This window comes from Alternaria burnsii (assembly GCF_013036055.1).
Source record: "Alternaria burnsii strain CBS107.38 chromosome Unknown 700, whole genome shotgun sequence".
Taxonomy (NCBI): Eukaryota; Fungi; Ascomycota; class Dothideomycetes; order Pleosporales; family Pleosporaceae; genus Alternaria; species Alternaria burnsii.
Window position 1 is genome coordinate 596127 of NW_024066121.1, and position 20541 is coordinate 616667.

At 52.2% G+C, this 20541-nt stretch overlaps 9 protein-coding genes across 9 annotated transcripts; 4 read left to right on the plus strand and 5 right to left on the minus strand.

Annotated features, from left to right (window-relative positions):
• Window positions 1–171: 171 nt before the first annotated feature.
• Window positions 172–1636, minus strand: GT037_009295 (eukaryotic peptide chain release factor subunit 1; the record flags this gene model as incomplete). The annotated part of the gene is made up of 4 exons (XM_038934342.1): window positions 172–964; window positions 1013–1356; window positions 1406–1455; window positions 1507–1636. 4 exons carry the CDS (start codon window positions 1634–1636, stop codon window positions 172–174), a joined length of 1317 nt encoding a protein of 438 aa, XP_038783144.1.
• A 672-nt stretch (window positions 1637–2308) lies between these two features.
• Window positions 2309–6712, plus strand: GT037_009296 (uncharacterized protein; the record flags this gene model as incomplete). The annotated part of the gene is made up of 6 exons (XM_038934343.1): window positions 2309–2490; window positions 2545–3566; window positions 3616–4344; window positions 4984–5839; window positions 6091–6380; window positions 6546–6712. 6 exons carry the CDS (start codon window positions 2309–2311, stop codon window positions 6710–6712), a joined length of 3246 nt encoding a protein of 1081 aa, XP_038783145.1.
• A 487-nt stretch (window positions 6713–7199) lies between these two features.
• On the minus strand, window positions 7200–7962 carry GT037_009297 (60s ribosomal protein l25; the record flags this gene model as incomplete). Its single annotated transcript, XM_038934344.1, has 4 exons — window positions 7200–7530; window positions 7581–7630; window positions 7724–7779; window positions 7938–7962. 4 exons carry the CDS (start codon window positions 7960–7962, stop codon window positions 7200–7202), a joined length of 462 nt encoding a protein of 153 aa, XP_038783146.1.
• A 193-nt stretch (window positions 7963–8155) lies between these two features.
• On the plus strand, window positions 8156–9028 carry GT037_009298 (uncharacterized protein; the record flags this gene model as incomplete). The annotated part of the gene is made up of 1 exon (XM_038934345.1): window positions 8156–9028. One exon carries the CDS (start codon window positions 8156–8158, stop codon window positions 9026–9028), a length of 873 nt encoding a protein of 290 aa, XP_038783147.1.
• A 1544-nt stretch (window positions 9029–10572) lies between these two features.
• GT037_009299 (uncharacterized protein) lies at window positions 10573–11836 on the plus strand (the record flags this gene model as incomplete). The annotated part of the gene is made up of 2 exons (XM_038934346.1): window positions 10573–11387; window positions 11443–11836. The coding sequence occupies 2 exons, from the start codon at window positions 10573–10575 to the stop codon at window positions 11834–11836; spliced, it is 1209 nt and encodes a 402-aa protein (XP_038783148.1).
• A 511-nt stretch (window positions 11837–12347) lies between these two features.
• On the minus strand, window positions 12348–12981 carry GT037_009300 (uncharacterized protein; the record flags this gene model as incomplete). Its single annotated transcript, XM_038934347.1, has 2 exons — window positions 12348–12781; window positions 12831–12981. The coding sequence occupies 2 exons, from the start codon at window positions 12979–12981 to the stop codon at window positions 12348–12350; spliced, it is 585 nt and encodes a 194-aa protein (XP_038783149.1).
• Window positions 12982–13758: 777 nt separating this feature from the next.
• GT037_009301 (uncharacterized protein) lies at window positions 13759–15767 on the minus strand (the record flags this gene model as incomplete). Its single annotated transcript, XM_038934348.1, has 6 exons — window positions 13759–13950; window positions 13999–14141; window positions 14200–14319; window positions 14367–14921; window positions 15392–15710; window positions 15759–15767. The coding sequence occupies 6 exons, from the start codon at window positions 15765–15767 to the stop codon at window positions 13759–13761; spliced, it is 1338 nt and encodes a 445-aa protein (XP_038783150.1).
• A 1175-nt stretch (window positions 15768–16942) lies between these two features.
• Window positions 16943–18779, minus strand: GT037_009302 (uncharacterized protein; the record flags this gene model as incomplete). The annotated part of the gene is made up of 3 exons (XM_038934349.1): window positions 16943–17066; window positions 17121–17906; window positions 17953–18779. 3 exons carry the CDS (start codon window positions 18777–18779, stop codon window positions 16943–16945), a joined length of 1737 nt encoding a protein of 578 aa, XP_038783151.1.
• Window positions 18780–19193: 414 nt separating this feature from the next.
• Window positions 19194–20500, plus strand: GT037_009303 (nedd8-activating enzyme e1 regulatory subunit; the record flags this gene model as incomplete). The annotated part of the gene is made up of 2 exons (XM_038934350.1): window positions 19194–19326; window positions 19404–20500. The coding sequence occupies 2 exons, from the start codon at window positions 19194–19196 to the stop codon at window positions 20498–20500; spliced, it is 1230 nt and encodes a 409-aa protein (XP_038783152.1).
• Between the last annotated feature and the right edge of the window lie 41 nt (window positions 20501–20541).

Genomic DNA, 20541 nt, shown 5'->3' on the forward strand with positions numbered 1-20541 from the left:
CCCTCCGTAGGCACTCCCATCTTACAATCTGGAAAGGCGAAGCGTCTTTGCTTCGACTGCTCCGGCCTTGATCTTGGACACGTCATTTTGACTTATCACGCGGGTAGCGGACGTTCCGTCACTCGAAAGGAGTGGGGACGCTACCTCGCAGTCAGCGAGGGCGCACAACCGTCAATCATCGTAGAATTCGTCTTCATCGTCGTCGAAGTCGGCGAGTTGCTCGAAGTTGAGGGCGTAGCGGAGGATGGCGCCGATGCCACCGAAGCCCTTGACGAACTGGTTACCCTCGGAAGAACGGTCGGAAACAAATTCAAGGTTGGCACCAAAGTCACGGTACTTCTCGGCGAGCCACTCAAGCATGGAGCCTTGGTCGATGACTTCCATCTCCTGGCCGGTTTCCTTGTCCATGAAGATGCTTCGGTCTTCTTCTTGCAATTTGGTGGTGTGAAGAATGATCTCAGAACCCTCGGAGCTCTTGAGAACCCAGCGAGTAATCTCCAAGTTCTCGAAGACGATCAAAGTCTCAGCAGCTCCAGCCTCCAAAGCCTTGAGGGTGTCGTCGATACCGTAACAGACCTTGCCAGAGTCCTTGGAGATGTGGTCGAAGTACTCGTTGATGAGCTTCTTCTCCTGGATGAACTTGACATTGCTGAGGGTCTCACCAGCCAACTCTATAGCCTGGTTGAAACCGTTCTCGCCTCCATAAGATACGTCGACGACCTTGATGACCTTGGACTGCAGACGGTTGTCGAAAAGATCGGACTGGTTGAGGTCGTTCTTGAAATCGGCGGAACCAGCGAGGATGATGCCAGCTACGTTGACCTTGTCGGCGGTGATGAAGTTTTGTACCGCCAGTTCAGCGACCTTGCGGACGTAGTTGTGGCGCTTTTCTTCACGGAGACGAGCGAAACGCAGAGCGGATTGACCACCACGGCCGTGCTTCTTGGGAAGGTCGACGGAGAATCTACGCCTGTTAGTTTCGTGCATGCCGAGGTATCTTGGTCGTACTTACTTGTGGACAATCTCACGGGTGTTTCCTGACAGAGTGCCGAAGAGCGCACCGTTTCCGTCCATGATGATGAAACCGAACTTCTGGTCCGACTCGAGCAGCTCGCTCAGTGCCTCGGTGTGGAATTTGTTGTCGCAAAGGTATAGCGACGTGTTGATGGGCTTGAAGGGTTCGAAGTCGATGTTGATCTTGCGCTCCTTGCCTTCGGCGGTGATGATTTCACCACAGTAGACGACAAGGCCATTGGGTGGGACCTTGGAGTAGAGCTTGAGACGCTGCTGGGTGGAGGTAATAGCCGACAGGACGGAAAGACGGTTGACGCGCGACTTGATGTTGGAGGCAGTACCCTGGGAAAATTAGTTGTGGCCATGGCACAGCTGCGGGTGGAAAACGCACAAATTCTTCAGCCAACATCTTCGCAGCGCGGGAAACCTGGTCCTTGGGTGCTACATGTGGTCAGTCGTCGGCGCGTCGGCAGGCGAGCAGGCGTCACGTACGGATGATGAGCGAAATCATGGAGGTTCCATTTCCACGAGCGGCTTCAAGACGCTTGATCAGCTTCTTGACCTTCCAGATCTCAATGTTCTTTTCAGCCTCATTGGGCTGCTCGTTCTGCCCGGGCGCCATGGTCGCGGCGGTGATGTCGAGAGTTGAGAGTTTGGTGTTGGTGGGGTCGAGAGATTTTCTTGTTCAGCGAGGGGCAAGAACAAGCGACGTAGCTGCCGACTGGCGGCGGGAGGAAGGTGGAGAGCGTGCTATGCGGCGGCCTTTGCTGCTGCGCGCCTCCGCGTTTCGATGATGCTTGAGTGAAGAGACGGCCAAACAGGCTGGTGTGGATTTATTTGTCGATGACTGTGCAGCACTCCTCAGGCAGCACACTCGCCATGGCGCGCGAACAGGAGGCTGACACAGGCTCGCTTGCAGGGCCACTAAGCGGGCAACGGGCATGAAGCAGCTGCAATGGCCCGTTATCAGACTCGTGCCTTGGGTAGCTCCCCGGCTATGCGCAGCTATGACGGCAGACCTGCGGGGCCGCATGATATCCTCGTGATAGCCATCTTGCGCTTCTCCGTCTTTCTATGGGAGAAGTGCCATGCTCGGCGCTTCTTTATATAATCAGGACGGTCATGGATAGCGGCTATCATCCGCAATCCACAAGGCGCAATCTCGTCCCGACGATAACCAGCTATCGACTCAAGTAGCTCCCGCCTCCCTGCAGGGTTTGAATCAACGCATTTTATACTTCCCATCGCCTGTCCTTTGCGCCTTTTCTGTCTGCCGTGACTGTCGCTACTCACCATGGATAACAGAGGGAAGCAGCCATCCGCCTGGGATGCCTACGAGTCGGGGAACCGCCCATCCATGGATTCAGACACAGAGAGCCACATACAATGGGACGAGCTCTCGAGACGACCGAGTGGGGAGAGCAATGCCGGCACGGGCAGGTGGACCGGCACGGTTGGCGAACTGCGCAGGCGGAGGTGAGCTCGTGACGCGTTTCGCGAGTGAACGACAACTAACAAAAACAACCTCAGGTCTTCAGTAGGACAGCAAATCAGCGCATTGGGCGAAGTCGGAGGCGTCAACAGCATCAACAACTTTGCGCGATCGTGGCAGCGTGCAGCAGGCTTCTTTGAGATCACCCCCGTGCGACCCTCGTTCCGTCTCGAAGACGAAGACGGCGACGACACCCAAGAGTCCGACTTCACACGCAGCGGGCTTCCAACGCCAGTACCAGACCAACGGTCGGCCCTGCGACAGGCGCTGCAAGAAGGAGGACGCCGTGCATCCGATAATGCCATAACGGACGAGGAGAATGGCGCGACGGAGCGGACCCAGCTGTTGCCCAACACCGTCGAGCAGCGCTTGAGAGGAAGAGGGTCGAGCATATTTCAGATCGAGCCTTCGCTGTCCTCGCCTTTCGGGGCCAGCTACGGCACGGGATACGGCAGTCTGAGTTCGCGCGTCAACGAGTCGTCCATGCGCCATGCTGGCCGACTCTTCACAGAGCAGCAAATGAAGGGCGTTGCAGAGCCAGAACAAGAACGAGAGCCACTGCTGGTCAAGCAAGTCGAGGAAGACGGACATATCATCAACGTAGTCGTCGGTCAGTCTACCCTGCCACAGACGATATTCAACTCGGTCAACGTCTTGGTCGGTGTTGGACTGCTTACCTTGCCACTTGCGCTCAAGTACTCTGGATGGCTGATAGGCATGCTTTTTCTGGCGTGGTCCGCCATAGTCACTGGTTATACTGCCAAGCTGCTTGCCAAATGTCTCGATGTTGATGGTTCACTCATCACCTTCGCTGACCTTGCATATGTCTCCTTTGGAGCCAAAGCACGAGTGGCTACTAGTATTCTTTTCTCCCTAGAGCTACTTGCAGCATGCGTTGCATTGGTCGTGCTCTTCGCCGACAGCATGGATGCTCTTATTCCCGGTTGGGACGTTCTTCAGTGGAAGATCGTCTGTGGGTTGATCTTGATACCACTGAGCTTCCTGCCCCTGCGCTTCTTGTCATTCACATCCATCTTAGGTGTCATGTCTTGCTTCGGAAGTAAGTCAACCACTATACGCATACATCCACATCAGCTAATGCCGAATAGTCACACTCGCTATCTGGATCGATGGCCTTGCAAAGCCCGACGCTCCCGGCTCAATCCGTCAACCCATGACACAGTACCTGTTCCCGGACAATTGGCTTACCGTACCGCTCTCTATTGGCCTGCTCATGTCTCCTTGGGGTGGCCACTCTGTCTTCCCAAACATCTACCGTGACATGCGACACCCATACAAGTACAGGAAGGCAGTCAACGTAACCTACATCTTCACCTACATCATCGATGTCGGTATGGCCTGCGCAGGTATCCTCATGTTTGGAGATGGTGTCAGAGAGGAAGTCACGAGCAACATCTTTCTTACCCCTGGGTTTCCACCAGGCATATCGGTCTTTATCGCCATCTGCATCGCCATCATTCCATTAACCAAGATCCCACTCAACGCAAGACCTATCGTCAGCACGCTGGAGGTTCTCTTCGGTCTGGATACGCGCTCTCTCGCCATGTCCTCGTCCATTGATGGCATGAGTGGCCTTACACGAGGAGCGCTGAAGATTACTCTACGCATTGTCACCATCCTTGTATTCGTCATCATCGCCATCGTTTTCCCTTCGTTCGATCGCATCATGACCCTTCTCGGCAGTGTCGCCTGCTTCAGCATTTGTATCATCCTCCCATTGGCGTTCCACTTGAAGTTGTTTGGAAAAGAGATACCGAACGGAGAGAAGACGATGAACTGGGTGTTGATTGTTGTCAGTACTCTCATGGCCATTGTCAGTACTGTTTTTGCATGCCTCCCTAAGGAAATGATTGGGGCCTAGAAACGAAGATGTGGAGATCATGACAATGTTGGATGAAAAAAAAAAAGTTGTCTAACAGTTTGTTTTCAATTTGCAGAGGGTTTGATATCCCCGGATGTAATAAGCATGGCGTTCTTGTTTGCATTTGGTAGGCTGTTTCAGCATCAGCTACTCACTACAATGTATATCATTCAGTGAGTCCGAGTCCTCCAGAGTCTTGTAGTGAAGTCAGCCCTGGCTCAAGCTAAATCGTGCCTCGTATTCCTCTTTCACTCGCGGCTGCACTAACTCTTGCTTGCGATCTTGCTTGTACTAACTCATCTAAATCACCTACCGTAATCCTATCCACGGCTGAACTGATCCACTCAGACCATACACCCATTACATGTCGTCTGCAGTTAGACTTCTACTGTTGTTAGCAACATCCGCATTAGCCTTTGCCGTCGAGAACACCCTTCCCAGCTCTATCACCAGCGCTGGACGCCACCTTACTTTGGCCAACGACAATCATTTCAATGGCACAGTCAAGACTACCGGTGACGATTCATGGACACTGTCTGTCGCCCGAGGCACGAAACTCCTTCAAGGTATGAAGCCGCAGCTCTCTACACCCTAGGCGCCAGCGCAGAGAGCGCATTCGATGGCGACCTCATAAATAAGCTACGTGAGTGGGGTTACAACGATGCCACGGATGCCCTCGCCAAACAAGCAGACCCCGAATGCAATTTCGACAGCTCGAAAGGACACATGCTGAAGAAGGCCTTCAGCGACCTTGCCATCTCGACCAAACCCAAGAGCCAGGGTGGCCCAAATCAATGTTTCCTAATTGAGCATTACGACAGCCCAGCTGTGAAGAAAGGCGACGACGGCAAGATGCCTCTTAGAGGCGATCAACGGTACGACGTCTGCGACAAGGAATATCGCGTCACCGGCGCTGAGCACACAATCGGTGTCAATGCAGAAGCGGGCGTCGTGTACGCTATCAATCTCTCTTCTGCCACTAAAGCTGCTCGTCGTCTTTGGAAACGCGCTGCTCTCACGGACGAACTCCCTGCTATACGCAGCGTCTCGGATATCGCATGGGCCTTTTGGAACCGTGTGCACAGTGATGTGGAGAGCTTACAGAATATCAGATATCTATTTGTTACGATGATAATCAACAAAGAGACGAATCAACACATTACACGTGCGTTGGGCACGCTGAATCCACCAAAAGAGGATGTGGAAGTTTGGCCGGGACACGATTTCGACATGGAGACGGATGCGGGAAAAGCCTTGCTGGGAAGCCCTGTTGGACGATGGGCTGGGTACTTTCTCATGCAACATAAGAGGCAGTTGGGTGGTAGCAAATGGATCTCCAAGGTTAGAGTGTTCAAGTCTGAGAAGGAGGGTAGTTGGCCATACTTCTTATTCTATGTTGACACTCCCCCCGCACCAGGGGTAATGGTGGACAAATCAAGGGTAACCGGTTCGTACGATCGGCCAAGAATAGTAAGAAGAAGTGAGGACGGCAGCCATGTTGTTCGAGAGCATGTTATGAGGACGAAGATATCCAAGTCAACAAATTGAGCTTCCACCAAACATCTTGCGTTACTTTCATCTACATCCCCGCGCATTCAAGTGAACAAACAAATGGTCTCAAGATTTTTGCAATAGTTCTCACAAAACCAAATTGTACCGAGAAGACATCGTGTTCCGGAAACCGATCCAGCTGACTAACCAGACTAAATCGGTCCCTCCGCCTGAGAACCTCCGATGCGCAAAGCTTCGAGTACGTCAATCCAGTAAAAACTACAGCCACAGCGCAAGCCGTCACAACGTCCACCTTCACACACTACACACCCTTACGGCACACGCCAAAAGAGCCTCGCGATTCAATTCTTCACAAAAACATAATGGATTCTCTAGGCGGCGGCATCGCCAATGCGGACCTGAGCAAGCTGTCCGATCGCGACAAGCAAGAACTCCAGCAATTCGCCATGAACGAGGGACAGAAGGCTAGGATTCAATCTTGTATGTTCTGGCTCCTCTTCCCCTTCACGTCACATCACCCTGGGGTCACCTTTGTTTTCTATCATGTCTCGCAGCCCAGGTTGCCTTTTCTCTTCTACACCCACTTTCCAGATCAAACGCGCGCACCATGTAACAATCAGCTGACCTGTTGTGTGACCGATATAGCCATACACTCCTTGACCGACACATGTTTCCGCAAGTGCATTCCCGCGGGGACCGTTAAGAACGGCAAATTGGATAAATACGAGGAGCCATGTATGAGGCAATGCGTGGACCGGTTCCTGGATGCAAACATGGTTGTGCTGAGGGAGTTGGAGAGATTGAGGGGATAGAGAAAGACAGACCATAACATGAGAAGGGAAATCAATGGGAAGAGGGACATGCATATGATCGCTCGGAACAAAGGTGACGAGGAAGGGTGTATGATAACGAGGCGACTTATGATCTGTACAACACTGTATGACGGGAGATATCGTTTGCATAGCATTGCAAGTGTGGAGATAACATGCCTGACGAATACATATATCAAGCGTAACATGGTCTCTATAGAATGTACAATTCAACGACCAGCAAAAGCTTGCATTTGGAACCAAATCACAACACATTACACAAGCCTCACAAAGCATCACAGGTCAAAAGTAGCGGTATGGTTAGGGACCAAGTCCAACTTGGCGTCATGTGGAAATCTGATTCATTCGAGTCACCGTGACTACGTTTATCCCATGAACGCCCGCCATGCATATCACATCGCTTTTCAATTGCCGGGTATAACCAGACCCCATCATAACCATGCCTTCCCTTTTTACAGAGACCACCTTCTTAAACGATGGCGAGCTTGGTAGCCGCAATGTCGAGAGCGTCGACATCGGCGGTGAGGCGGCAGAAAGCCTTCTTTGAACCGTCGGGGCGGATCAGGGTGTTGATCTTGACGCAGCTGACGTCGTACTGCTTCTTGAGGGCGGCGGCGATTTGACGCTTGTTGGCCTTGACGTTGCAGATGAAGACGAGGGTGTTGTTCTCCTCAATCTTCTTCATGGCGGACTCGGTGTTGAGAGGGTGGATGAGAACCTTCTCAGCGTCCATGCGGGGGGCATGGGGGACCGACTTGCGAGGGTACTTGCCGGCGCGGGACAGCTCGAGGGTCTTGGGGCTGCGGATGTGTTAGCAGGCAAAATTTTGTTGTAGTGGGATCGGTCATACCGGTGGAAGCTGGTGTTCTTCCTGATCGCGCGCTTCTTGTTCGCATACGACTGTCATCTCGTTAATTGTGCCCATCACACGAGAAGTACAGCCCGTCAGAAGTATGTTTCTGACACGACTCAAGAGGATCAAGGGAGGCTTACGCCACGGAGAGCGGCCTTAGCAGCAGCATTGGCCTGCTTGCCAGTCTTGGTAGGGGCTGCGATTGATGTTAGCCATGAGCGCAAAATGAGGGTAGCTAATCGAGGCGCATCCGCAAAGTTCCCCTTCCGACAGGCTGCTGCCACGGTCTGGTGCCACTTTACGACATGTACGGTCGTCCTCGATTTCGCGGTTGTGGTATTTGCATAGACATACTCTTGGATACGGCCTTGGGTCCCATTTTGGCGGTTTGGTTGGTCCTGGTGTTAGTGTCGAGAGTCGCAGTCGAAAAGTCGTGGTTTTTGCTCCAGGCGAAAGTCGTCTGTGGGAACAAAGCACGCTAACGCACTAGCGCCAAATCCTTGCATCTGAACTCTCGGCGCTTCTAAACCATTACTTTACTTTGGCCATGTGACTGCAGCACCAAAACAGTCATGGCCGTCAAAAAGCGCCAAAAGACTCTGTCGCATGGCCGACCACCCCTCAGTAAACCGAAAGAGCGAATGACCTCCGAGCGTTCCAGGACTATCATCCGCACTCATCATCGACTGCAGAAGGAACACGCGGCAGCTTTGAAAAGAGGAGATCTGAAGTTAGCAGAAGAGACTGCACGAGCTATTGAGCGGAACGGGGGAATAAAGACTTATCAGGCTGCAAGCAAGCAAGGCCAGGCGAAGGACAGGGGAGGCGACTCCAGCAGGTTGTTAGTTGAATGGCTGCAACAATCCAAGGTCTTGGACCCGAAAGCACGAGATCAGCGCAGTACTAGCAATGCCAAACTCAGATGTCTCGAGGTTGGAGCTTTGTCCACCAAAAATGAGATCTCCAAGTACTCAAGCGCCATCGACATGACCAGGATCGATTTGAACAGCCAAGGTCCAGGTATCGAAAAACAAGATTTCATGGAGCGACCGCTTCCTACGTGTAATGACGAGCGCTTCGATATCATTTCCCTATCATTGGTGCTCAATTACGTACCGGATGCTGTTGGTCGAGGGGAAATGTTGAAACGCATCACAGAGTTCTTCAGAAAGAGTAGTGTGCCAACGGAGACCTCAGAAACACTATTCCCAGCATTGTTCTTTGTTCTACCGCTACCATGTGTCGACAACTCGCGTTACCTTGATGAACAGCTACTCTTGCGAATTATGGGCGACTTGGGTTTCACGATGAAGTTGAGCAAGAACACATCCAAGTTGTGTTACTACCTGTTCACCCTAACGAACGAGCCGAGAGTCACAAGGGTCGAGAAGAAGAAGATTAAAGACGGGCCAGGAATGAACAATTTCTGCATTATTGTTGAATGAATTTCCGAACGGCAACAACAACAACGGAATGAAATTGGGCACATTTGGCGGTCATCTAGAGATGAGATACGGGTACATTACAGCAAGCGCTCAACAAGGATCAGTGTTCTCTCGAGCGCAAGTCATTTGCCAGACTATTTGTGGTCGACCAGAAGAGAAATGGAGACAGGCGTTGAAGCATATGATCAAGCTCGTTAGGGAAGGAATCGAGCTGCATGAACTGCTGAAGAGGGAATCAAGAGCTGGAGAGATGTCTCTGGTATCATCCCGTGCTTTGCGAAGGAATATAATGCCAAAACAAAAGCTGGTCATAGCCACTAGCGATTTCTTGTAAGCTGGCGTTCCGATTGGAGCTTTCTTACGGCGCAGATGATGCATTTAGACACATTGGCCTACAGTTGTCATCCCAGCGAACGGGCTACATGACAGCGGATTGATCCCAGAATGACAGGCATTCCAGCGACGACATTGCGGCTCCTATGGAGATCTGTACATCCGTTCCGTCGTCGGGTGGATACTGCTGCTCTGGCTAGTGGTCTACAAATGAGGTTTGGCAAGGAAAGTAATGATATGAAAGTTGGAATCATACTCGAGAGCCTCGTCGCTCACAATTTCACGGGTATCTACCGAATCGACAATATCCACCGGACCATCACCGGACCACTCTCGGTATCTTTGTGTAATAGACAGGTTCTAGATTTTGAATTAGGGACCATGTGTATTCCCCCACCGAAGAAGACCCGAAGTGCCCCAAAACGTTTTCTTGAAACGCCTCCAGGGCTTCGTTGCCGAGACAGTAGCGCATGTTCAAACAACATCACCACAGCATGCACTTTCATCAGCGCACCATCGTGCGACTGTGTAAAGTCGTAGAACGTCGCTTCCAGTGTTTGACATGCCAACTCGGTTCTCGGCAGCGCGTCTCAAATTCGCTCGTTGTGTTGCCGCCTTCTCATTTCGTTCATGTTTGATCTCCATTTAGCGCATCCTTCGTCTTAGCACCTCATCACGCACAATCCCTTCAACCCATCATACCAAGCATTACACAAGCTTTTTCTGAAACGCACTCAGACTTGCTCAACCCCAAACGCCGGTCTGTCAACGGACGCATATCACTGGGGTAAGACCGGCAACAGGCGAGATGCGCGCAGGCTCGAGACCGGCTCTTCTCTGCAGTGTTCGGTGGGTCCAGACACCGGAGTTGAACTCGAGATGAGCTTGTTGCCATTCCTCCCGGGCGCAAATTTCCACATGTCGGCTTCCTGCGTGGCGCTGCGTTAGGTTAGTAAAGTAAAATGAGATGTCAACGTTATTTGAGGGCTTTATCTAGTCGGGCGGGTACGCCCTTTGGTAGTGTTTCAAGCTTCTAAAAACTCTCCTCACGAAGTCGAACTTCAATCACTTCAGTCACTCTTTCTTCGCAAGCCGCTGAGCTGCTGCCATTCATTCCTAAAAGTCGTTGATACGATCTTTCACACTCATTTCCAACAAGCCGTCACTGCATATCCACCTTCCATCATCTAATCAAGCATCCACTGGAAACCATGAAGTCCACTTTCTTCTCTCTCCTACCCATCGCGGGTGTTGCTGTTGCTGAGTCAGTCTGCACACAGAAGACTGTCACTACAACCGCATACGAGACAGTCTACGAGACTGCAAAGCCCGCCCTGGTTGCTGACGCTACCGCCAGCCAGTCTGGCGCTTGCTCTTCCAGGAGCACTGTCTACACTACCACTTACGAGAAGGTGTATGTCACTGTCCCTGCTGGTGCCGCTACTCCCGATGCCGTCGATGAGACATCGACCTCGACAAGGACCACCGATATCTACACGACAGTCACCGTTCGCCCGACAGGTGGATATTTTGGCAACTTTTCCACCTCTGCTCTCTTCAAGCCAGAGGCGTCATCGAGCGCACCTTCATACCCTACCATGAGCGTCGCGCCAACCACTTTGTTGGACTACTCTTCGCTGGCATACACCCCTGTACCCCAGAGTGAAGCCTCCAAGTCTTACGAAGCCGCACAATCCTCCGCCGCTATGGTTCCCACATCGGAATCCAAGTCTTCAGCTGCATCCACCTCCGCTGCTCCGGCACCGGCAGCTTCCAAACCAGTATCAACCGTCGAAGAGTCCGCAAGCTCAGCTGCAGGGTCCAAGCGTGGCGAGGCCACTTTCTACGGTGGTAACACTGACGGTGGCATGTGTTCCTTCACTGGATACACCATCCCCGCTGGTATTTATGGTACCGCGCTCTCCGATTCCAACTGGGACAACGGCGGTAACTGCGGTGTCTGCGTTAGCGTAACAGGTCCGGATGGAAACAAGATCACTGCAATGGTCACCGACCAATGCCCTGGGTAACTGATGTCTACGAACAAGCGAAATATAATACCATGCTAACTTCATTCTTAGATGCGGACCCAACCACCTCGACCTCTACCCTGATGCCTTCGCCAAGCTTGCCGAGCCTTCCAAGGGCGTCATCCCCATCTCCTGGGATGTCGTACCATGTGGCATCACCACACCCCTCGTCCTCAAGAATAAGGAGGGAACCAGCAAGTTCTGGTTCAGCATGCAAGTTATGAACTCCAACATGCCCGTCTCTAAGCTCGAGGTCTCCACCGACGGAGGTGCGACATGGCAGGCCACCACTCGCAAGGAGTACAACTACTTTGAGAACCCAGCTGGTTTCGGTGCGGACAGCGTTGATGTCAAGATTACCAGCAGCGGTGGTAAGAGCATCGTTGTCAAGAGCGTTAGCATTGCTGCGAACAGCAAGAAGACTGCTGGTAGCAACTTTGCTTAAGTGTTAGTTTAGAATGGGGATTCTACTTTGAATTTGGCTGACGGGTTACTCTTTTGATGATGGATGATGCTTGATAAATACCTTTCTTCACACCTTGTTGATTCGCTTCTGAGTATCTTTACGGTACATACTTTTCGCAGCAAAGACTGCCGTTGCTACACGATTTCTATCAACGAAGTGGCACTATCCTTACCATTTTCACCCTTTGTGTGCTATCGTGTGATCGGTCTTTCCCCATTCATTTTACTATCTTGGAATGACTCGAGAACCGTCTCGGAACCACTGGTGTCTTCTTGTCTAAGCTGTTCAAGAGCGGCACCAAACGTTGAAAGGCACGATATTGGCAGGGCAAGATTAGGTAAAGTATATGATATTCCTATCTATAGTCATGAGGGCTCTTCAAGCCACAATGGTATTAGCTAAGCTACAACAGCTTCGACACCCCTCCCTCATAATCGTTTAGGCGCATGTCCATGATAGCCATTCCACATCTCGTCGTGATATTGTCGATTTACAACATACCAAGAGCGAAACCGAGAGCACCAAGACCCATGGCAGCGCCAACGGTGTTGATGGGAGCAGGGTTGTCAGTGTTGGTGGGGACAACAGTGTCGGTGTTCGTCTCGGTGCGAGTAGCAACCACGCCATCGCTACCGGTAGTGACGATGATAGCAACAGAGGTAGTGGTAAGGACACTGGTGACAGAGACTGTGTTGGTGACCGAGACGGTGTTGGTATCAACAGCGGTTGTTTGAGCCGCACCAGCACCACCTGCGGCAACAGTCGTGGTGGTGTAGTGACAGTCGGTCAAGAGGCGGTACTGATCGCTGTCGTCATCGTTGTCGTTGTCGTTGTACTGTCTGACGCAGGCTTCGCAGTTTGGGATCAGGGTGTTTGCGTTGTTGGCTGTGCAAATACACTGGAGGACCTCGGATGAGTCGTCGTCTGTGGAAGGGTCAGTTTGTTACCATTAGGTGGATAATGCAACACTTACTGCTGTCGTTCTTGCAGCCATTTACGGCTTCACCGACTTGGCCGCAGACATCGGTGCACTCAGCAGGGATGTTGCTGAAGTCAAAGCTGGTGTCTTGAGCAGCAGTCAGGGCCGCGAGGGCGGAGACGAAAGCGATCTTAGTGAAGAGCATTTTGGATGATTGAGATTCGACTTCCAGGAAGTAAAATTAATGAGCTTTGAGTGACTGGAGATGTGATAGAGAAGATGAAAACAGGCTGATCGTTGTTGTGATGGATAATGAACATGTCGAGCGCAACGACTCTTATACCACATAGCTTCTGCATCACATTCGTCATCTCCGATCATGTTTGTGTAGAGCGAGCAGGTACCAGACCCTCAAGCCGGCGTACCCGGGTTCGCTCATGCACTTGATGAGTTGCCATACACTATCGACGTCTGGCGTAGACCCTACAAGTTCCTCAAAGGATACCTATGAGAGCGCCGAGAAGAGAAGGGCCGATTGGAGGGTGACATACCGTACGCCAACTGCCTATCATGCAGTTCATAGTCAAGTGTCAGGAACAGCACATCTAGACTGCGCCAAGCACTTCAAGCTGTGTGAAGGATTCTCTGGGCCACGCGATGGTCGTGGAGCCTCAATTGCTCAATGTCATTGGTGCTTGGCGCTGACAAAGTAGACCGAACCGAGCAGCCGAGCGATCATGACGATCTTCCGAAAGCTTGTCATTGCTCCAGAACGCGCCGAGTTTGCGGAGAGAAAACTGGAGAAAGGCGACCTTAGACTGCATGAAACGTAGACTAGTCGGCTGTACGGCAAACGTCAACAGGTCCGCGGCGAACTTCTGTATGGTATTTGCGACTCCTGTATGACGTAAATATGCAAATGTTCACTCGCATGCAGTAGGTTTTCCATGTTTTGCACAATTTCTCATATCAAATGGTCAGCCTAACATTCGCTTCCAAACGGCTCGTTGAGGAACCAGAAGTCATCCAGCATCCACTCTGATGTCTCGCCGAAGTCGAAGGCATCAATGCGCAGCCCAACGTCGGCGAAAGAATCTGTTGATAGTGCTTCAGCGGAATAACCGGAGTGACTATTGATCTGTTTGGCTATGCGTGGTGCATCTTGAAGTAGAACCTATTTTGCGTCAATATGACAGAGCTATCCGGATTGTCAAAAACCTACCTCATTGGCTGGAGGCTCTTCACTAATATCTTTTCGAGAAAGCATCCTGTACAGCAAGCGTGATACGCGATCTATCGCCTGAAGCTTGACCGCGTCCGAATGTGATGGTTCGAACTGCACACTGGCCAATCCAACTGCAGCACCTGTATATCGCTCATGAGTCTCATAGAAAATAGAAAGCGTGTCAGGGGTGATTCATACTTAGCACCCAATGCTGCTGGCCTCCACGACCTACCAGCATCACTCTCTCTTCTTGGAGACGAAGTGCTTGTTGTGCACAACTATCCAGTGTACTCTTGGCAGCCTGCACTACCATGGTATCTAAATTGATGTTAGCTGCATACGCTAGCGGCGACAAAGGAACATACCGTTGACTTTATTTGCATGATAAGCGGCATGGCAAACTAGTAGCGCGGCTCTATAGTAGTCGCTGCGGGTACAACATAGTGCGAGGTTAGAAGATGCCGTCAGAGCCGTGTGCAAAGCCGTTGTTGCAGCTGCGGCCTCCATCAGTGCAATGATCGAGTATCGACGCTCCGTGTTGAGTGTGGCTCCTGCATCAGCAGTGTTTGCTGCGTACAAGATTACCAACAGCTGTCGAAGCTGGAGGTCGAGAAGTACGCGCACCTGGAGAGATCCTGAATCTATCCAGTTAGGGATACTCTGTATATAATCTTCGATAGTGTTTGCATGTGACAGGGTATCCTGGAAGCTAAGCCTTGACTGCAAGCTATTCGTCAGAGCGCATAGACTCGAACGGAAACCAACCGATCTCGTGGAGATGAAGAGGAAGGACGTGTCGGTAAATATCTCCATCGGTTCTGATGGCGGAAGTTCCTCCAGGCTAGGAGAAAGTTGCACATCATTAAAATTACCAGGTGCTGCACAATCCGCTTCGAGTCTGGAAACCATTGACGGAGTACCTGTGAGGATGTTAGAAAGCTACATCATCGTTCAAGACGCCTTTACCTTTGTCTATGGATGCTTGTAGTTCTATCTCCACCTAAGTAAGTTATTCGAATCAGCATAGGTCTCACGTTGTCTTGCGCAAACAAGTTACTAACAGATGTTGCCCATAGCCTTCGCCGCATTTCTCCTTCGAATGTAGAGCAGCGGTCACCAAAGTGAACTGGATCCCTGTGCATTCCACAGGAGATCATAATACCCATATGTGCTTGTACCTCGTGATAGTAATCTTTCGCCTTGTGTGAGGTTGCTGCAAGGGCCAGCAAACGCAAGCATCTCACCTGGAGTGAGGCAAGTGTTCGGTGCTTGCTGCTCTGCCGTCTGAGCCAAGCTTCGCAAGCTTTCATCCACAAGACCGCCTGCGTGTGCAGCGTTGAGCCGTTGCGACTATACTGTGGGCTTCCATTAGGACAGATACAGATCGTACACGCTAACATTGAGAGTACGACAGCATCCATTTCTCCAGAACCGGGCTTCTCAACGTCCCAATATTGCTCGTATGCATTCTGGAATGTTGGTATGTGCAAGATCCTGTACGTTGTCTCAAAGGTACTGAGATACTTTTGTACCAGTCGATCAGTAATCGATCTATCAGGAAGAAGGTCTCTCAAGCTCGAAACGGATACGATCCGATATGATGATCCGTTGGCGCTGGTCGCTTTGCCAACAGCCATCATATCTTGAGCTAATCGCTGAGCGGTAGAGTTGTGGTAGACATTCTTCATGAATGCGCGAAGCTCTGGGAACTGTTCAAGTCAGCGGAGTCTACGACCAGGTGTTGATTATGCTCTCACATAAGCCATTATGGATGTCGGCGAAGAAGGTCCGTAGTAGAAGCTTCCATAATGACGCCCCTTAAGAAAACCTCTCGGAGAAGTCGTACCGGACAAGATACCATTCGTTCTTCCAGTGAAACGTAATACCTCTAGAGAAACGTTCTTCTGAACTAGCAACTGCTGCTCTAGTACGGCGACTTGTCGTTCGAGATGCTTTACTCGGTCTTGAGCTGTTATGTCCGATCTGGCGAACTCCGATGGGTTGAACAGTTTCGGAACGTCAAGGTACGACCGCGGCGCCTCTTCAGTCCTGGTTGCTGCTGCACCGGGTACAGACTCTCTTTGTCTCTTGGAAGGTCGTTCAAGTAAGCAATCCAAGGGAGGAGTCTGGTTATCTGTCTCGTAAGCGCATTCTTTTGCGATACCACCCTTGATGCATCTGTCACAAGGTAGTTTCCTGTCGCATCTCAACTTCCTTCTTCGACAATCGTTACATGAAAGAACAGCTCGTTGTCTTCTCTGAATGCTTGGTTTGTTCATGTTGTCTGATGCAGGGATTGGAGATGAGCAGAGTCCACACTGGGAGCGAGAAAGACACGCTGAACGGTCATCTCGGACTTTAACCTCGGAGATCACTACTCAACACCGAAGGGACCGGAGATGGCAACATCAGGCGCTCGACTATATCTCATGGCTACTGTGGCCAAGATGCGACGGCCACAATGACTGGTGTTGGAGGTGACTTGAAGTTGAGCGGGAGAATCCGGGGTTTCCGCCGTTGGGGATCTCGCGCATGTACTCTCTCGGGAATATCATAATCAGCGCTACACTTATCCCCGCACATCACTGCCTTCGCAGTCTTCAGGCAGTAACAAATCACTGCGCTAATGACGTAGCTCGACTCGTGGAAGTCCCCCGAGAGAATCCAGTTTGCTGCAGAAACATTAGGGGTGATAGATGGATTGTATTCGCTACCCAACTGTCATCCCGAACCGACACTCAATATCGACGCCATACGTTCACGAGTCGTATCCCGGGTATCATTGCTGATCAACAACTACATACACTACCAAAAGAGCATAATCAAGATGGTCATGCTCCTCTGACATATTTATCGAGTATGAAGGTATGATCTTCGTAACCCATGTTATCATAATTCCTAAGCAAACAAGCATGAAACAGAGGTCTAGAATGACACCTCCTTATCGAGGTTGCACAGCCGGAAAATAACGAGGGCCAGAGTATCCGTAAAACTGGACGCTCTCGATGTCGATATTGCCATCATGTTTTGGGCTCCAAAGCTTGAGCAAGACATTCCTTCCCGAACTGCCAGGCGCGTTAATAACCGAGTGACCTTCAGCACCATCTTGTCAGACTTACATTGCAGGGTGAAACTTGATTGTGATCTTGTTCTTGTTCTTTTCGATGAAAAATCGGGCATGCGGAGGGATCAGTGGCTCGACGTTGTGCTCGGAAGGTTCGATACGGCTAGGTGTAGCTACACGAGCGGCCCGGATAGGCTCGATATAGCGCTCTCTTCGCTCTCGCCATTCACTGTATGTGCTGTAGTCGAGAGCGGGTGCGCGGCGCAGTGGGCCGAGGCGCGGAACAATGTCATCGTCATCGTCGCTGTCGGCCTCCCAGCGGTTGTTCCTTCGTATGCGGTCGGCCATGATAGCAGCACTAGGTTGCTCTTCATTCGAGCCTGAGTCTTCATCCTCACTGGCAGCGGTAGTGACTGTGAATGGTGGTGGAGTGGGTGCGGAAAAGCCAGCGGGACCGCTGTACGTGCTGTCTGGTACGTGATCACAGTTGTCACCGTCCGCCTCGTCTTCATGCTCTACCATCTGGCGCATGATGCGCCGCCGTTCCGAATCAGAGCGCAAAGACGATATCCAATTCTCAGATTCAGCGTTCAGCCTTTGACTGCGAAGACGAAGATTCTCGATGCGCTCCTCCATGTCCTCTTGAGTGCCCTGACGCGAGTACTGCCATACCGAAGGATCTTCGAGAGCTTCTCTCAGCGATATCTGTTCGTTGGCCTCGATCGGAGAGCTGGGAGCAGGAGACGTTGGCGGTGAGCTATCGTAGCGGAGGTTGTAGGCCGAGGTACCAGATAAGAGTTCGTCTGCAGACATGGATACGAAAACGAGACCTTCCTGCACACTGGTGGTAGGTTAGCAAAGATCAAATTTGAAATGGAGACACATACGGAGCCGTAAATCCACGGTCCGGTGCTCGAATGACAACCTTCTCTAGAGCAAAGGGGGCCTCCCCAATATGCTTCAGGAGAAGATTGCACTGCGAACTTTCGCTGCAGTATACACTTTTGTCGTTCCTCAACACGTTCTGAACCTTGTACAGGCCAGGCGGACTGTCCCTACGATGCTCGCCGCCGTCGCAGCTCACGATTTCCATTCGCAGACGCCCAGGCACGACCTGACCCTTGTGGCCGTATTTGAAGCACATGTACTCACTGGCCGCACTGGCGTCATGTTCCAGCTTCCTCCGCTTATGTCTGCGCTCGCTGTTGATGTGTACTACAGGGCTACGGGGCCGCGTGTGCGTGTTCAATGTGGCAAAGGGATCGTTGATGGGCAGGCCACTCAACGAATCCAGGACATCGTTAGTAGCGTCCATGTCGGCTAAGCGCTGTTCTCTTGTGCGGGCTTGAGAGCGACGGAGGTAACGTTCGCTTGGGGTAGCGCGAGGTCGGTTGGGGTTTGCAGTGGGAGGCCGCCTAGAGAGATTATCTGCGGCATCGTTGTCACGTGGAGGACCAAACAGACGGTGGAGTGGGCCTCTTCTGTTAGACGTGCGAGTGCGCACGCGCCTGGCAGCGTCTCTGGGGGACGACGTCGCATCGTAAACGGCTGGCGTCGGTTCGGCTAGGGAGCGCAGCGCATTCCTCGCAGCGCTCGTAGACGCGGTGCGGGAGACATTGGGCGGAGAGGTCGAAGCATGAGGGAAGTCAAAGCCGCCTGTGGTGAATGGGAATGCCGCAGGCGGTGGGGACGGAGACGAGGGCGGTCTGGGCATGGGTGACGTCGACGATGCTCGCTCCCATTGAGAGGAGACGAGAGACGGCGCAGTGTTTGGGTGGTGAGCAGAGTCGGGGCTAGTAATTTACGCTATGTAGACAGGGCAAAGGATAGCGTGGACGGCACTTGTCGAGGCGGAGGGAATGAACAAGCAAAGGCAGCCAGCCTGTCGGTCCCGTGTAGTTGGCACATGCAGCGGACGCGGGGCGAAGCTAGCAACACGCACGGGCCACAGCAGAGCCTCAAAGGTATGCCGTCACGGCTAGCCGTCTTTACTCGGCCTCTGCTGCACGACGGCGCCTCACTCCGGATTGGTCTGCTCTCCCACCTGCACTGACTGCGCAGCCGTCGAGTCACTTCCGCTACGCGACTTTCCACCTCCAAAGCACACCACTGCGCGTCTTACAACACCATGACCGATCTCACCGAAACCTCCGCGATACCTCCGCCCGCGACCAATGGCGCACTGCCAGGCGCATTGCCAACCGAGGATGCAGCTGGGCAGACAGTAGCCGCCATTGCTGAAGCAGACAACATCTCCGCAGGTATGAGCGACTCTATTGGGAACCACTACAACAACAGCAGCAGCAGCAGCAGCAGCAGTACTAAACATGGCGCCTAGATGAAATCGCCCTCTACGATCGCCAGATCCGCCTCTGGGGCGTCCAAGCGCAACAGAAGATCCGCACCGCCAACATCTTGCTCGTCTCTATCAAAGCCCTTGCCAACGAAATCGCCAAGAACCTCGTCCTCGCCGGCATAGGCTCCATCACGCTCGCCGACCACGAAGTCGTGACCGAAGATGATCTGGGCGCGCAATTCTTTATTAGCGACGCCGACGTAGGCAAGAACCGCGCAGAAGCAGCGTTGCCTCAAGTGCAGAAGCTCAACCCGCGCGTCACCGTCAAGGCTCTCACCACGGATATTCGCAACGAGCAAGATCCCAACTTCTATGCCGCATACGACATCATCATATGCACCGACATGGACTTCCTCTCCACCTCCGCCGTCAACGCTGGCGCGCGTATAGCACGCAAACCCTTCTACGCAGGCGCATCACACGGCATGTACGGTTACATCTTTGCCGACCTGGTGGAGCATAACTTTGTCATTGAGCGCGAGAAGAGCAACCGCGACACCCAGGTTGGCGCTGAGAGCACAACAAGGAGCGTCAAGGGCGTCCAGATCAAGAAGGAGAACGGAAAGGTGGTTGAGCTAGTCAGCAAGCAGGAGCTCTACAGTCCTTTGATGCTGGTCAAGGACAGTCCGCTCCCAGCAGAGATCGCGAACAATGCCAGGAGACTGAAGAAGGTTCACCCGCTACTCACTTGCGTACGCGCGTTATGGGAGTACCAGCGCAACGGCCACGGCGTCTACCCTTCGCATACGCCGACTGATCTACAGATCTTCACGACCCTTGCCAATATCAAACACAAGGAGCTCCTCCTCCCCACCGACTCCCTCAAAGCCGAAGTCCTTCGTAGCTTCCTGCAGAACCTGGGCAGCGAACTGGCACCCGTTACAGCTTTCTTGGGTGGCCAGCTAGCACAAGACGTCATCAACGTACTTGGACAACGGGAACAGCCCATTCAGAACCTCATGTTGTTCGATGGCGAGGATAGTGCAGGACCTGTATATGCGCTCCATCCCATCTTCCCTGGCACACCGCTACCGATCATGTCGAGCATGCCTGTGAGCGCGCCGATTACGATAGTTTAGGCTTTAGCGGCAGGGAAGCAGGACGAGATTAGCAGATTGCT